This window comes from Rattus norvegicus, chromosome 1 (genome assembly GCF_021556685.1).
Source record: "Rattus norvegicus strain SHRSP/BbbUtx chromosome 1, alternate assembly SHRSP_T2T, whole genome shotgun sequence".
Taxonomy (NCBI): Eukaryota; Metazoa; Chordata; class Mammalia; order Rodentia; family Muridae; genus Rattus; species Rattus norvegicus.
Window position 1 is genome coordinate 250,423,892 of NC_141534.1, and position 17,604 is coordinate 250,441,495.

General features: G+C 39.3%; 1 protein-coding gene across 9 annotated transcripts in view; it reads left to right on the forward strand.

The window, feature by feature from the left end:
- LOC100911718 (cytochrome P450 2C6-like) overlaps positions 1-17,604 on the forward strand; it is a 46,589-nt gene that overhangs the window by 1,226 nt on the left and 27,759 nt on the right. For 8 of the 9 annotated variants that reach the window (XR_015687271.1, XR_015687295.1, XR_015687252.1 and 5 more), the window contains 4 exon segments: positions 700-862; positions 1,037-1,186; positions 2,027-2,187; positions 3,252-3,428. Coding sequence is in view for 3 of the 9 variants with exons in the window: in NM_001447389.1 (NP_001434318.1) it covers positions 700-862; positions 1,037-1,186; positions 2,027-2,187; positions 3,252-3,428 (651 nt within the window). In the remaining 6 variants the exon portion in view is untranslated. 9 annotated transcript variants of the gene reach the window in all.

Here is a 17,604-nt window from a genome sequence, read left to right on the forward strand (position 1 = left end):
TATTATTATTATTATGTTATTTACCCCCCCAATATTGACTATCATCCCCCTTGCATAGTTCTTCCTCATTCTCCTTCTACTTTGTTTCTGAGAAGGTGCCCCTTATTCATCTCCCTTCCCTGGTGTATAAAGTCTATGTAGGATTAGGCACATCCTTTCCCACTGAAGCCAGACAAGGTAGTCCTCTCCTATATATGTGCCGAAGCCTCAGTTCAGGGTTTGTATTCTCTTTAGTTTGTGATTTAGTCCCTGAAAACTCCCAGTGGCCCAGGTTAGTTAACACTCTTTGGTTTCTTATGGAATTGCTATTCCCTTATGTTCCTTCAATCTTCCCACTCTTTCTTACTCTTCCTACAGTTCGATTTTTGACTGTAAACATCTATAATTTTGTCAATCAGTTGCTCTTTGAGCCTCTCATAGGAAAGTCATACTAGGTTCCTGTCTGCAAGCACAACATTGAATCAGTAACAGTTGCCAGGGTTTGGTGACTGCCCATGGAATGGATCTTTTATTCATGAGCAATTCAGCCCCAAAATGAATTTGGAAAACTTTTGCCTGAAGTACTTACTGAAATACAATCAAGAGACCTGCTGAATATTTTGATGCGGTACTTTATTGTATTCTAAATATCAAGTGCCTGGGCCATTGTGACATCACTGAAAAGTGACAAGTACCCATTGGTTGCTTTTCAATTTCCAGTTCTCAAAAGTGTATGGTCCTGTATTTACTCTTTACTTTGGCCTGAAGCCCACTGTGATATTGCATGGATATGAAGCAGTAAAAGAAGCTTTGATTGATCATGGGGAGGAGTTTGCTGAAAGAGGAAGCTTCCCAGTAGTTGAAAAAATTAATAAAGACCTTGGTAAGTATGCATTTTTATGAGTGAGCTGGGTAGCATTCACAGAGAGGAAGAAGATAGACAGCAAAGGCCAGACTTGATCCTGGGGCTCAGACTATGCCTCTCTAGGATTGTGTCTTCTCCAGTGCCCTCTTTCTTTCTGAGATCACATTGTAGTTTCTATTCCCATTTGTTTAGGAATTGCTTTTAGCCATGGAAATAGATGGAAAGAAATACGACGCTTTACCCTCACAACTCTGCGGAATTTGGGCATGGGGAAAAGGAACATTGAGGATCATGTTCAAGAGGAAGCACGGTGCCTTGTGGAGGAACTGAGGAAAACCAATGGTAAGTAAATTTTTGTGTTTTGAGTTTTCCATCCTGTTAGAGTACAAAGCATCAAAGGATCTACTGGCATTACTTTACAACAGCTTTTATTTTAATTTTCTAATGAGTTCCATTCTTAGCGCGAACATAACTTATTTATTGCTGATCATTTTAGTACAGAAGAGTTGCTATTGATAATGGTGGTAGTGACATCATCTACATCTATAGATCCCAAACCAGATGATATTTGTTTTCATTTTGTGGACCTACTTTCATCTCCCCAAATTCACTGATGTGGCAATGTGTCTTGAATGCTCGTTTTCATAGTCCTGGTTAATTATGAGTCAAAATATAATTTCATTCCTTGGCTATGTAATAGAATTTCATCATGATTTGAAAAATTATCATAATTTCATTTTATTATGTTTTGTATGCTTTAAGAAATTACACATGACAGTATTAATCTTCAAACACAAAGAACTTACTAAAATGACTTGTATAAGTAACCTTGAACTGTTTTCATTAACAACATCTCATTTTTGCTAAGTATATTACATATCTGTCTTCTGTTGTGTAAACCATTTCTCTCTGTATTCGCTGTTTTAGCTTAGGTGATGAACAGATCTTCAATTGCTATGTGAATGCTACTCACCCCTGAAATACCTTTCACAGAACAGTCAAGTTATCTGCTTAAATTATGAAGAAACTTGTCTTTAAGTACTTTCTCCAAAATAAAATGAAGACTGAAAATCTTATTTTAGTGAAGTTTAAAATTTCTCCAGGATTTTTATCTATTTACAAAGATAAAGTGCTCTCTTGGTATATTTTAATAACATATTGCAATTGTTTCCCATTCCTCAGGCTCACCCTGTGACCCCACGTTTATCCTGGGCTGTGCTCCTTGCAATGTCATCTGCTCCATTATTTTCCAGAATCGTTTTGATTATAAAGATCAGGATTTTCTTAACTTGATGGAAAAACTCAATGAGAACATGAAGGTTTTGAGCAGTCCCTGGACACAGGTGAATAAAATTCATCTCCTCCTGGAAACTTGTGACTATTCTTTCTCTCAGGTCAAATTACAAGGGGACTAATAGTGATGTAATGATACACATGACCTGCCTAGAGTAGTATGGATAGGACCTCTGCAAGGGAGGTCTACATCCTTTGCTTAACCAACAGATAAACAAAGCACAAATGCCAAGATGGCTCAAGCTACTTAGCTTCCTATGTGATGTTATTTTTAGTCATTGACTTTCAGAGAGCTTTTTCTACAAATTAATCCATTGATTTTTAGAAAGAAATTCAGTCACTCATAAAAGAATATTCTTGCATTACTCACAAGTTCTTGTACTGTGAAAAGTTAAGACCTACTCATTTCAGTATTTGGCATAATTGCTCAGTGTAGACAGAAAATAATCTGCTAAAGGAAACTTTGGATAATGATACAGGAAGCACTGAAATCATTGGAATATTTGCTGCTTTATTTTGGATCCTCCCTGACATGGGAACAAGAAGAAATGGTGGTATGAATGGTTGTATGGTGTGTAGGTCACTAATGTGACAATCTTTCCATGTGAGGAATTAGCATCTCCTGCTCTCTTTCTATATTGTAGTTATGGACCACAGAGAAGTAAATAAAGGTGTATAATTTTTGTCCAAGCAGCTTTAGAGACCCACACAATTCTATACTTTCACTTCATCTCAGAGATTGGCTGATTGAAAAGCTTTCTGCAGTAAATTATTTACCCTATTTTCTTAACATATACTGGCATCCAGAATGTATGGATTACACTACTTTATATCATATGATATTTAAACTTTGCAGGTAAAATTGAATTATTACTGAATGTGGAAAATTCACTATGAACCAGAATTATATGAGCAGGATTTTCTTCCTCAATTCTTCTATAGCATAGAGTTTATATATAATATTATTATACTAAAATGGAACAACTCTTTTTCAAGGTGAACCTAAGCCATATATGTAACTATAAACCAAATGAGAATTGCTGGATTATAGTATGTATGTATTTCTTTACTATACATTATGCATTTAATAAATCCTTGGTGTTTTTCCATGTAGTTTTGCAGTTTTTTCCCTGTTTTAATTGATTATTGTCCGGGAAGTCATACGACATTAGCTAAAAATATATATTATATTAGAAACTACCTTCTGAAGAAAATAAAAGAACATCAAGAATCACTGGATGTTACAAATCCTCGGGACTTTATTGATTATTACCTAATTAAGTGGAAGCAGGTAAAGCATTTATATATATTCATTTATTTCATTTTTCAAGTAAATTCACAGTCACTGAAAACTTATTTGCCAGAGCTTTGAAAAGCCTCGGTTCAGTATCATTTGAAAACCAACCTGAATAGTTATTGAGCCATGAAAGTACAATATGGATTCAGGAACAAATAAGGGGAATTGGTTAATCAGAACACATTGACAGTTATTTCACCACAAAAAGTAACATAACTGAGGAAAAAGACAATATGAAGTGCAGCAGAGATGTAAACCGACTCAAATCATGTGATAAAGTATAAGAAATTGTGAATAAATAAGCTTTGTATTTTTTCCACTGCTTTTCCAAATTCATGCCATTATGGGATTTTCATTTATTATTTATTTAATATATTATGTAAGAAAACTATTCATATACAATTATCATTTTGTGCCTTAAGCATTTTCTGAAATAGGAAAGAGATTTTAATTTTATTTATTTTAATTTTTGGTTTTGTTTTATTCTTTAATTTTTTTTAGGTTTTTTTCATCTTTATTAACTTGAGTATTTCTTATTTACATTTCGATTGTTATCCCCTTCCCGGTTTCTGGGCCAACATCCCACTAACCACTTCCCCTCCCCTTCTCTATGGGTGTTCCCCTCCCCATCCTCCCCATTACCATCCTCCCCCCAACAATCACGATCACTGGGGGTTCAGTCTTGGCAGGACCAAGGGCTTCCCATTCCACTGGTGCTCTTACTAGGCTATTCATTGGTACCTATGCAGTTGGAGTCCAGGGTCAGTCCATGTATAATCTTTGGGTATTGGCTTAGTCCCTAGAAGCTCTGATTGGTTGGCATTGTTGTTCTTGTGGTCTCAAGCACCTTCAAGCTCTAAAAGTCCTTTCTCTGATTCTTTCAACATGGGTCCCGTTCTCAGTTCAGTGGTGTAATGATGGCATTCACCTATGTATTTGCTGTATTGTGGCTGTATCTCTCAGGAGATCTACATCCGGTTCCTGTCAGCCTGCACTTCTTTGCTTCATCCATCTTACCTAGTTTGGTGGCTGTATATATATGGGCCACATGTAGGGCAGGCTCTCAATGAGTGTTCCTTCTGCCTCTGTTCTAAACTTTGCCTCCCTATTCCCTTGCAAGGATATTCTTGTTCCCCTTTTAAAGGAGTGAAGCATTCACATTTTGGTCATCCTTGAGTTTCATGTGTTCTGTGCATCTAGGGTAATTTGAGCATTTGGGCAAATAATCACTTATCAATGAGTCCATGTGTGTTTTTATGTGATTGGGTTACCTCACTCAGGAGGATTTTCTCCAGTTCCATCCATTTGCCTATGAATTTCATAAAGTCACTGTTTTTGATAGCTGAGTAATATTCCATTGTGTAGATGTACCACATTTTCTGTATTCATTCCTCTGTTGAAGGGCATCTGTGTTCTTTCCAGATTCTGGCTATTATAAATAGGCTGCTATGAACATAGTGGAGCATGTGTCTTTGTTATATGTTGGGGCATTTTTTGGGTATATGCCAGAGAGGTATAGCTGGGTCCTCAGGTAGTAATGTCCAATTTACTGGGGAACCTCCAGACTGATTTCCAGAATGGTTGTACCAGTCTGCAATCCTACCAAAAATGGACTGTTCCTCTTTCTCCACATCCTTGCCTGCATTTGCTGTCACCTGAGGTTTTGATCTTAGCCATTCTCACTGGTGTGAGGTGAAATCTCAGGGTTGTTTTGATTTGCATTTCCCTTATGACTAAAGATGTTGAACATTTCTTTAGGTGTTTCTCAGCCATTCCGCATTCCTAAGCTGTGAAATATTTGTTTAACTCTGAACCGCATTTTTTAATAGGGTTATTTGTCTCCCTGCAGTAGAACTTCTTGAGTTCTTTGTATATTGTGGATATAAGGCCTCTATCTGTTGTAGGATTGGTAAAGATCTTTGCACAATCTGTTGGTTCTTGTTTTGTCCTAACAACAGTGCCCTTTGCCTTACAGAAGCTTTGCAGTTTTATGAGATCCCATTTGTTGATTCTTGATCTTAGAGCATAAGTCATTGGTGTTTTGTTCCTGAAATTTTCTCCAGTGCCCATGTGTTCAAGATGCTTCCCCACTTTTTCTTCTATTAGTTTGAGTGTATATGGTTTGATATGTAGCTCCTTGATCCACTTGGACTTAAGCTATGTATAAGGTGATAAGCATGGATCGACCTGCATTCTTCTACATGCTGACCTCCAGTTGAACCAGCACCATTTGCTGAAAATGCTATCTCTTTCCCATGGGATTGTTTTGGGTCCCTTGTCAAAAATCAAGTGACCATAGGTGTGTGGGTTCATTTCTGGGTCTTCAATTCTATTCCACTGGTCTATCTGTCTGTCTCTGTACCAATACCATGCAGTTTTTATCACTATTGCTCTGTAATACTGCTTGAATTCAGGGATAGTGGTTCCCCAGGAAGTCGTTTTATTGTTGAGGATAGTTTTAGCTATCCTGAGTTTTTTGTTATCCAGATGAATTTGAAAATTTTTCTGTATAACTCTCTGAGGAATTGGATTGGTATTTTGATGGGGATTGCATTGAATCTGTAGATCCCTTTTGTAAAATGGCCATTTTTCTATGTTAATCTTGCCAATCCATAAGCATGGGAGATCTTTCCATCTTCTGAGATCTTCTTCAATTTCTTTCTTCAGAGGCTTGAAGTTCTTATCATACAGATACTTCACTTGCTTGGTTAAAGTCACACCGAGGTATTTTATATTATTTGGGACTATTATAAATGGTGTCATTTCCCTAATTTCTTTCTCGGCTTGTTTCTCTTTTGTGTAGAGGAAGGCTACTGATTTATTTGAGTTAATTTTATTCCCTGCTACTTTGCTGTATGTGTTTATCAGGTTTAGTAGTTCTCTGGTGGAATTTTTGGGATCACTTAAATATACTATCCTATCATGTGAAAATAGTGATTTTTGACTTCTTCTTTTCCAATCTGTTTCCATTTCATCTCCTTTTGTTATCTGGTTGCTCTGGGTAGAACTTCAAGAAATATATTGATTAAGTAGGGAGAGAGTGGGCAGACTTGACTAGTCCCTGATTTTAGTGGGATGGCTTCACGTTTCTCTCCATTTAGTTTAATATTAGCTACTGGTTTGTTGTGTATGTCTTTAAATATTTTTAGGTATGGGCCTTGAATTCCTATTCTTTCCAGGACCTTTATCATGAAGGGGTGTTGAATTTTGTCAAATGCTTCCTCAGCATCTAATGAAGATCATGTGGTTTTGTTCTTTCAGTTTGTTTATATAATGGATCACATTGATGGTTTTCCATATATTAAACCATCCCTGCATGTGTGGGATGAAGCCTACTTGATCATGGTGGATGATTGTTTTGATGTGCTCTTGGATTTGGTTTGCCAGAATTTTATTGAGTATTTTTGCATACATATTCTTAAGGGAAATTGGTCTGAAGTTCTCTTTCTTTGTTGGGTCTTTGTGTCATTTAGCTGAAAGGGTAATTTTGGCTTCATAGAAGGAATTCGGTAGCACTCCATCTGTTTCAATTTTGTGGAATAGTTTGGATAGTATTGGTATGAGGTCTTCTATGAATGTCTGATAGAATTCTGCACTGAACCCATCTGGACCTGTGCTCTTTTTGGGTTGGAGACCTTTAATGACTGTTTTTATTTCGTTAGGAGTTGTGGGGTTGTTTAAATGGTTTATTTGTTCCTGATTTAACTTCAGTACCTGGTTTCTGTCTAGGAAATTGTCCATTTCCTTCAGATTTTCATGTTTTGTTGAATATTGCTTTTTGTAGTAGTATCTGATGATTTTTTGAATTCCTCTGATACTGTAGTTATGTCTCCCTTTTCATTTCTCATTTTGTTAATTTGGACACAGTCTCTGTGTCCTCTCATTAGTCTGGCTAAGGGTTTTTGTATCTTGTTGATTTTCTCAGAGAACCAACTTTTAGTTCTGTTGATTCTTTGTATGGTCCTTTTTGTTTCTACTTGGTTGACTTCAGCTCTGAGTTTGATTATTTTCTGCCTTCTACTTCTCCTGGGTGTATTTCCTTCTTTTTGTTTTAGCGCTTTTAGGTGTGCTGCCAAGCTGCTTATATATACTCTCTCTTGTTTCTTTCTGCAGGCACTCAGATCTATGAGTGTTCGTCTTAGCACATCTTCCATTGTGTCTCATAAGTTTGTGTATGTTGTACCTTCATTTTCATTAAATTCAGAAGTTCATTAATTTCTTTCTTTATTTCTTCTTTGACCAGGTTATCATTGACTAGAGCATTGTTCAACTTCCATTCTTCTCTTATTGTTATTAAAGACCAGCTTTAGCCCGTGATGGTGTGATAGGACACATGTGATTATTTTTATCTTTCTGTATCTGTTGAGGCCTGTTTTATGACTGATTATATGGTCAATTTTGGAGAAAGTTCCATGAGGTGGTGAAAAGAGGGTATATCCTTTTGTTGTAGGATAGAATGTTCTATAAATATCTGTTAAGTCCATTTGGTTCATGATTTCTCTTAGTCTGTCTATGTCTCTGTTTAATTTCTGTTTCCATTATCTGTCCATTGATGAGAGTGGGGTGTTGAAATCTCCTACTATTATTGTGTGAGGTGCAATGTGTGCTTTGAGCTTTAGTAAGGTTTCTTTTATGTATGTAGGTGCCCTTGTGTTCGTAGCAGAGACATTTAGAATTGCGAGTTCATCTTGGTGGATTTTTCCTTTGATGAATATGAAGTGTCCTTTCTTATCTTGTTTGATGACTTTTATTTGAAAATTGATTTTATTTGATATTAGAATGTCTATTCCAGCTTGCTTCTTCAGACCATTTGCTTGGAAAGTTTTTTTTCCAGCCTTTCACTCTGAGGTAATGTCTTTCTTTTCCTCTAAGGTGTGTTTACTCTAGGCAGCAGAATGCAGGGTCCTCATTGCGTATCCAGTTTGTTAATCTATGTCTTTTTATTGGGGAGTTGAGTCCATTGATGTTAAGAGATATTAAGGAATAGTGATTGGTGCTTCCTGTTATATTCGTGTTTGGATGTGAGATTATGTTTGTGTGCTTTTCTTCTCTTTGTTCTGTTGCCAAGACAATTAGTTTCTCGGTTTTTCTAGGGTATAGCTTGCCTCCTTATTTTGGGCTTTACCACTTATTATCCTTTGTAGGGCTGGATTTGTAGAAAGATATTGTGTAAATTTGGTTTTGTCATGGAATATCTTGGTTTCTCCATCTTTTTTATTGAGAGTTTTACTGGATACAGAAACCTGTGCTGGCATTTGTGTTTTCTTAGGATCTGTATGACATCTTTCCGGGATCTTCTGGCTTACATAGTGTCTGGTGAGAAGTCTGGTGTGATTCTGATAGGTCTGCCTTTATACGTTATTTGACCCTTTTCCCTTACTGCTTTTAATATTCTTTCTTTGTTTTGTGCATTTTTTGTTTCGACTATTATGTGATAGGAGGATTTTCTTTTCTGGTCCAATCTACTTGGAGTTCTGTAGTCTTCTTGTATGTTGATGGGCATCTCTTTCTTTAGGTTAGGGAAGTTTTCTTCTATGCTTTTGTTGAAGATATTTACTGGTCCTTTGAGCTGAGAGTCTTCACTCTCTTCTATACCTATTATCCTTAGGTTTGATCTTCTCATTGTGTCCTTGATTTCCTGTATGTTTTGGACCAGTAGCTTTTTTCGTTTTATGTTATCTTCGAATGTTGTGTCAATGATTTCTATGGAATATTCTGCTCCTGAGATTCTCACTTCTATCTCTTGTATTCTGTTTGTGGTGCTTGTATCTATAGCTCCTTATGTCTTTCTTTGGTTTTCTATATCCAGGGTTGTCTCCCTTTGTGCTTTCTTTATTTCTTTTATTTCCGATTTTAATTCCTTTGCCTGTTTGATTGTGTTTTCCTGGAATTCTTTCAGGGATTTTTGTGATTCCTCTCTATATGCTTCTACTTGTTTATTTATGTTTTCCTCAGTTTCTCTAAGCGAGTTCTTCATGTCTTTCTTGAAGTCCTCCATCTTCATGGTCAAATGTGATTTTAAATCTAGATCTTGCTTTTCTGGTGTGTTTGGATATTCAGTGTTTGCTTTGGTGGGAGAATTGGCTCAGATGATGCCATGTAGTCTTGTTTTCTATTACTTGTGTTCCTGTGCTTGCCTCTCGCTGTCAGGTTTTCTCTGGTGTTACCTTGTTATGCATTTCTGAGAGTGGCTAGACTGCCCTATATTCCTGTGTGTCAGAAGTGTTGTAGCCCTGTTTTCCTGTTTTCTTTCAGCCACTTATGGGAACAGAGTGTTCTGCTTTTGGTGTGTAGTCTTTCATGTGTACTGGTCTTCAGCTGTTCCTGTGGCCTGTATACTGAGTCCACCAGGCAGGTCTCTTGGAGCAGAAAAGTTGGTCTTACCTGTGGTCCCCTGGCTTGAGTTGCTCGTGGGGGGGCAGCTTTTGAGCTCTCTGTTAGGGCAGCAACCAAGAGGGCCTGTGCAGCCTTTTCCTCAGGCCCCATGCACCGGGGTCACAGATAGCTTTAGGTGTTTTCCTCTGGAGTCAGAAATGTGGCAGAGTGTAGTCTCTTCTGGCTTCCCAGGTGCGTCTGCTCTTCTGAAAGTTTAGTTCCCCCTCCCATGGGATTTGGGTGCAGAGAACTGTTGACCAGTTACCTTCAAGTCCGGCTGGTGTCTGGACTGCAGGGAATCTGCCATTCGAGTGCCTCTATCTTCAGGTTCCCAGAGGCCGTATACAGTTTCCTCTTGGGCCAGGGATGGACAGTATTCATGGTTTCTCCCACCCTGCAATCTCAGGAGTGCCCACCTGTCCAGGTTGTGAGCTCTCTCTCCCAAGGGGTTTGGGAGCAGGGAACTCTGGGCAGGGATCAGTGGGGTTGTGGCTCCAGGTAAAAACCGGAAGTGTCCAGTCCCAGAGGAATTTTGCCTCTGTGTGTCCTGAGTCTACCAGGCATGTCGCTTGGAGCAGAAAAGTTGGTCTTACCTGTGGTCCCTCGGCTGAAGTTGCTCATGGGGGGCTGCTTTTGAGCTCTCTGTGATGGCGGCAACGAGGAGGGCCTGTGCTGCCTTTTCTCGGGGCCCCTGTGCAAAAGGATCCCAGATTGAATTAGGTGTTTTCCTCTGGAGTCAGAAATGTGGGCAGAGTTTAATCTCTTCTGGCTTCCCATCCATGTCTGTCCCTCTGAAGGTTTAACTCTCCCTCCCAAGGGATTTGAGTTCAGGGAGCTTTTGATCAGATCCCTTCGGTTCTGGGCGGTGTCTGGACTGCAGGGGACCTCTTTAATGTTTTTTACAGTCCAGTTTTTATCTCCCTCTCAGTCTGCCTTCTGATTGTTCTTCATCCTATATTTCAGCAGTGCCCCTGTCTCCAATAATTTGTCCCCAACAGCATCATGTCACTAGATATTCACTCTTCCTGGAGCCTCAATTCTCTCAAGGGTTAGGTGTATCTTCTCTCCCTGAGGCTAGACCAGGTATTCCTCTGCTGTATATGCACTGGGGGCTTCAAATATGCTGGTGTATGCTGCCTTGTTGGTGGCAAACAAGGAAGACCTTGGGAGTCTAGGAAGACTGCTGGTCCTCCTATGGGGTTCCCCTCTTCCTCACTTTTTTCCAACTTTTCCGTAATTTGACCACAAGGGGACATAGCTTTTGTACTTCAGTATCCTGTAAGTATCTCCATCTGACTCTTTCAGCTGCTTCCTCAGCCTCTCAGACAGCAGCCATGCTAGGCTCCTGTTTGCAAATGCACCACAGTATCAGTAATAGTATTAGACCTTGGTGCCACCCTTGAGCTGGATCCCAATTTGGGCCTGTAACTGGACCTCCTTTCACTCAGTCTCTTCTCCATTTTTGTCCCTGCAGTTCTTTCAGACAGGAACAATTCTGGGTCAGAGTTTTTGACTGCGGAATGGCAACCCAATTCCTTCACTTGACATTCTGTCTTTCTACCTGAGGTGGACTCTACCTGTTCCCTCTCCAACTGTAGGGCATTTCCTTTTTTAAAAAAATTTACTTGTTCTTTTATTTATTTACATTTCAAATGTTATCCTCCTTCTCAGTTTACCCTATTCCCCTGTATGAGGTAGCTTCCCCACCCACTGATTCACTCCCAACTCACTGCCTTAGCATTCCCCTACACTGGGATATCAACCCTTCATAGGACTAAGGGCCTCCCCTCCCATGGATGCCAGATAACTCCATCCTCTGCTACATATGCAGCTGGAGCCCTGGGTCCTTCTATGTGCCTTCTTTCATTGGTGGTTTAGTCCCTGGGAGCTCTGGACTGTCTAGTTGGATGATATTGTTGTTTTTCCTATTGGCTTGCAACCCCCCTCAGTTACCTCAGTCCTTTCTCAAACTCCCATGTGTGTCAGTCTATGGTGGTCTGTCATTCAGTCTCTTCTCCATTCTTTATCGTTCTATTTCCTTTAGCCAGGAGCAATTCAGGGTTAAATTTTTGAGAAGGGTGAATGGCTCCATCCACCACTCAGGGATGTGCCTAACCTCAGGATATCGTCTCTACAGGTTCCCTCTCTCTTTTTTGGGGTGGTGGTGGTATTTCAGCTAATGCCATCCCTGTTGTGTCCTGGGAGCCTTTGTTTTCCTGGCATCTAGGACTTTCTATAGCCTACCACCCAGTTCTCCATCTTCTATTGCTACACACCTCTGTTCAATTTCCTGATCCTCTGAACATCTCCCCTGTCTCCTTCCAAACCTGAGCCTCGCCCCCTGTTTTTCCTCTCCACCTCCACTATTCCTTTCATGTTCCTCTAACACTAAACCTCCTGTGATTACTTTGCTCCCCTTTTTAAGTAGGACTGAAACATCCATACTTCGGTCTTCTTTCTTCTTGAGCTTCAATGGTCTCCGAGTTGTGTAGTCGGTATTCTAAGATTTTGTCCCAATATCCACTTGTCAATGAATACATACCCTGTGTGTTCTTTTGTGACTGTGTTAACTCACCCAGGGTGATGTTTTCTAGTTCTGTGAATTTCATGAAATCATTCTTTTTAATGGCTGTGTAGTACTCCATTGTGTAAATGTACCACATTTTCTGTATCCATTTTTCTGTTGAGGGACATTTGGGTTGGTTCCATTCTCTGGATATTATAAATAAGGCTATGATCATAGTGGAGCATGTGTCCTTGCTATATATTGGAGCATCTTTCCGGTATATACCCATGAGTGTATAGCTGTGTCCTCAGGTAGTTCTATGTCCAATATTCTGAGGGAATTTCTTTTGGAGTCCTTCCCTTTTTGTCCCGAGACTCTCTCACCTCCCAGATCTCTGGTACATTCTAGAAGGTTCCCCTACAACCCATCTTCCAAGGTTGCATGTTTCCATTTTTTTTTATCTGACTCTCAGGGCTTTAGTCCTGTTTCCCCCAATACAAGATAATGTTTCTTCTTTTGCCACCTCAGCTTCTTTCCCAGCCTGGTCTCTTCTTCCGTCTGATCTCCCGCCTACCACGATTGCTTTCTTCTCTCTGCCATGTTGATTGAAGCATGTTCAGTTGTGCCCTTTGGCTTGTTAGTTTTTTGAATTCTATGACTGTATCCTGGGAATTTTGTACTTTTTGGCTAATATGCATATATTAGTGAGTACATGCCATGCATGTCCTATTGGGTCTGAGTTACCTCACTCAGGTTGCCATTGTTGTTAATAGGTAAATAGTATTTCATTGTGCAAATGAACCATGTTTTCCTAACACATTCTTCCTTTGGGGGACATATGGGCTGTTTATAACTTCTGTTTGTCACACAGAAGGCCACTATGAACATAGGGGAAGACACACCCTGTGGCATGGTGGCACATCTTCTGGGTATATGCTGGGTCTTCAGGTAGATATATTTCCAATTTTCTGAGGAACCTGCAAGTTTATTTCCAGAGTGGTTGTGCCAGTTTGCAATCCCACCATCAATGGAGGAAGGATCCTTTTCTCCACATCATTGCCAACATGTGCTGACACCTGAATTTTTGATTTTAGCCATTCTGATTGGTGTACTGTGGAATCTCAGGGCCATTTTGATTTGCATTTTTCTGATCACTGAGGACTTTGATCATTTCTTTAAGTGATTCTCAGGCATTCGAGATTCCTCTTTTTTGAATTCTCTGTTAAGTTTTATACCTCATTTTTGAATGTGTGTTTTTTTTTTGTTTTTTGGTGGTTAGCTTTTGAGATTTTTGTATATTTTCAATACTAACCCCTATCAGATGTCAAGTTACTGAAGATTTTTTTCAATCTGTTGTATTTCAATTTGTCCTAATGACAATGTCCTTGTCTTACAGAACTTTTCAGTTTCATGAGGTCCCATTTATCAATTCTTTATATTAGAGCCTGAGCCATTGTAGCCATTTTATTTAGGAAATAGTCTCCTGTGCACATGAGTTCCATGCTCTTTCCCAATTTCCATTTTCATACATTGTACATTCAAAGTATCTTGTTTTAGGGTTGAGTTGCTTGACTCACTTGGACTTGAGCTTGTGTAATGTGACAAATATTGTTTTTTTCTGTCTTCTTTGTCAAAGATCAAGTGTCTGTAAGTTTGTATTGGTACAGGGACAGAAACACTGGTCAACGGAATAGAATTCAAGATCCAGAAATAAAATTACAAACTTACAGACACTTGATCTTTGACAAAGAAGACAAAAAATATACAATGGAAAACAGACAACTCCTTCAAAAACTAGTGTTGGTCTAACTGGCAGACTGTATGTAGAAAAATGAAAATAAAAAAAAACAATATTTGTTGGGATTTTACTGGGGGTTGCATCTAATCTGTTGATTGCTTTGGTAGTGTTATTTTGTTAATTCTACCAATTCATGACCATAGGAGATCTCTCCATTTTCTGAGATCTTCTTTGATTTCTTTCTTGAGAGTTTGTTTGTTTACTTATTCTTTCTTTCTTTCTCTCTCTCTTTCTTTCTTTCTTTCTTTCTTTCTTTCTTTCTTTCTTTCTTTCTTTCTTTCTTTCTTTCTTTCTTTTTGCACTCCAGATTTTATTCCCCTTGTGATCCACTCCCTGGGAGTTCTACATCCAATACCTGCTCCCTGTTTCCCGATACTCCCCACCCACCAGTTTCAAGAAAGATGTCACCACCGTACCCATCCCAACAGACCTCTAAACTTCCTAGGGCTTCCAGTCCCTTGAGGGTTAGATGCATCTTCTCTGACTTAACCCAGACCTGGGAGTCCTCTTCTGTATATGTGTTGGAGGTCTCATCTCAGTTGTTGTATGCTGCCTGGTTGGTGATCCAGTGTCTAATCTCAGGGTCCCAAGTTAATTGAGGCTGCTGGTCCTCTTACAGGGTTGGCCTCCTCTTTAGCTTCCTACAGCTCTTCCCTAATTCAACTGGAGGGTAAGCAGTTTTTTTTTCCATTGGTTGGGTACGCATATCAGCACCTGACTCTTTCAGCTGTTTGTTGGGTCTTTTGGAGAGAAGTCATGGTAGGTCCCTTTTTGTGAACACCCCATAGGGTCAGTAATGGTGTCAGGTCTTGGGCTTCCCCTTCAGCTGGACCCCACTTTGGGCCTGTCACTGGACTTTCTTTTCCTCAGGCTCTTCTCCATTTTCATCCTTGCATTGCTTTCGGACAGGAAGAATTATGGGTCAGAGCTTTGGTTGTGTGATAGCAACCCCATCTCTCATTTAATGACCTGTCTTTCTGCTGGTGGCGAATTCAATAATTTCCTTCTCCCCACTGTGGGGCCTTTCATCTAGGGTATCTGCCCTCTCTGATTCCAGAGAATCACTCACTTCCCATGTCTCTGGTACATACTAGAGTGTCCTCCCAACCTCCTACCTCCTGAATTCACCTGTTTCAATTCTTTCTGCTGGCCTTCAGTGCTTCAGTCCTTTCACCCACACAATATAAGATTAAGTTACACTCTCCCCCAACACCTATCTCCTTTTCCCAACCTGTAGGATATCAATTTGTCTTATTGACTATGTCTGATGCCTTACAGAAGCTTTCTAGTTTCATGAGGTCCCATTTATCAATTCCTGAATTTAGTGCATGAGCCATCGGAGTTCTCATTAGGAAATTTCTGCCTGTGCCAATGAGTTCAAGGCCCTTTCCCCTCTTTATGTTCTATTAGATTCAGTGTATCTGGTTTTATATTGAGGTCTTCAAAACACTTGCACTTGAGCTTTGTGCATCGTGACAAATATGGGCCTATTTGTAATTTTTTACATACAGACATCCAGATAGAATGGCACCATTTAATGAAGATGCTTTCTTTTTTCCTTTGTATATTTTTGGCTTCTTTGTCAAAGATCAAATGTGCTTAAGTGTGTCGTTTTATTTGCACATCACTTCTCTGCATCCTATCCTCTAATTCTTACAGCTTTTCTACCACTTCTTAGCAGGAATATGGGATTAATAAAGGGCTGAGTACACGGACTCTTATTTTTTGCACTTTTATAATACACACATCTCTGCATAGACTTCTAATCTGTAAACAGAAACTTATTGTACCTAAATTTATAACAGCACAAGTTTATGTACACACACACACACACACACACACACACACACACACACAGTAGTTGAACATTATGACCATTAGCATTATAACATCAGTAAGCTGTAACCTCGGGTTTTTGGCTTCTCCATCCATGGGCTTTTAACCAGCAACACATTTCTGGGTACTAAATTCCTTGCTGCAGGCTTTAAAACTAATCCAAATGTAGTTGGGTATCTTGTAATACTCATAGTTTTATTTACCAGTGAATATCCAAGATGGTGACGTTATATGACCACTGATATAGACCAGAGGTTCCAGATGCAGATTAGGGATAGGATTTGACCCTGGGTAAGGACCGCAGGTGAGGGAGGAGTTTCTCAATCTTTGGTAGTGGAAGCTATGGACCTGAGTGGAAGTATCAGCTATTCTGGACTAAGGCACACATAGAGTGGCAGTTGAACAACTCAGTACAAGTTGCATTGAGCCAGATAAATCTGAGTAACTTAGAAAATGTGCACAATAGTAAAACTGTAGATGGGAAATTGAAAACTACCTAACCAAATTAAGCTAATGAGAAGTAAGTATAAGTCAGTCTTATTAGCTTTACTGCTATCAACACTTTGTATTTAGGACTTATGAACAAGCAACCAGGGTCACAAATTAATTTTATTTGTAATAAAATGCCAAGACAAGGTAGTCACTTTATTATTTGTAGTATAGGACTACTAATTATATGGAATGTGTGCCTGCAAACCTGACATATGTATATGGGTGCATATGTGTATATGCACATGCATGTGTACAACTCTGTATATGAATATATGATCATATATACATATAACCTAACCGTGAAAGGTTAGTATCATTTATAAGCTTCTCAGAAATGACTGTTTTGAGCTCAAATGCTGATCTCTGTGAACAGCAATATTTTGTGATCTGGAATGTAAACTGAGAAAGACATACTTCTTAAGAATATTTAGGAGAAAACCAATGAATATTCTATATATCATTTAAGTAATTTACGCACATGTATTACATTGGCAATGAAGTCAGAAGGCATAGTATGCAATCAATTTTTAGATTCTACATTTGGATCCAGACACACTGCTAAGTGGACTTAGAAAACTGTGTATGTAGAGCAGCACTTAGTTATTGTCTGCTATGTAGCATTTGGTAAGTAGAGAATATATAGCAGAGGGTGGCATTGTCCAGCATCAATAGGAGGAAAAGCAGTTGGTCCTTGGAAGTCTCCTGTCTTCAATGTGGGGTAATGCAAGAGTATAGACGTTGGAGTGGGTAGGTGGGAGTGGGAGCATCTTCATAGAAGGAGAGGGACGGGAGTAGATTCTGGGAGAGGAGGGAAAGGGGATAACATTTGAAATGTAAATATATAAAGTGTCCAAGAAAATTTAAATGAAAAGAAAAATAAATAATAAAAAGTTTTTTTTGTTGGATATTTTAAAATTTACATTTGAAATGGTATAGCCTTATCCAGTTTCCCATGCATAAACCCCCTATTCCATCTCCCCCTTCCTCTGTTTCTGGGAGAGTGTTCCCCCAGCCTCCCATCCACCCCTACCTAACTCTCTGCTCTGACTTTCCCCTACAATTGGGCACCAAGCCTTGGCAGGACCAAGGGCTTCTCCTCCAATTCGGGGCTGACAATGGCATACTCTGCTACATATGCACCTGGAGCCAGGAGTATGTCCACA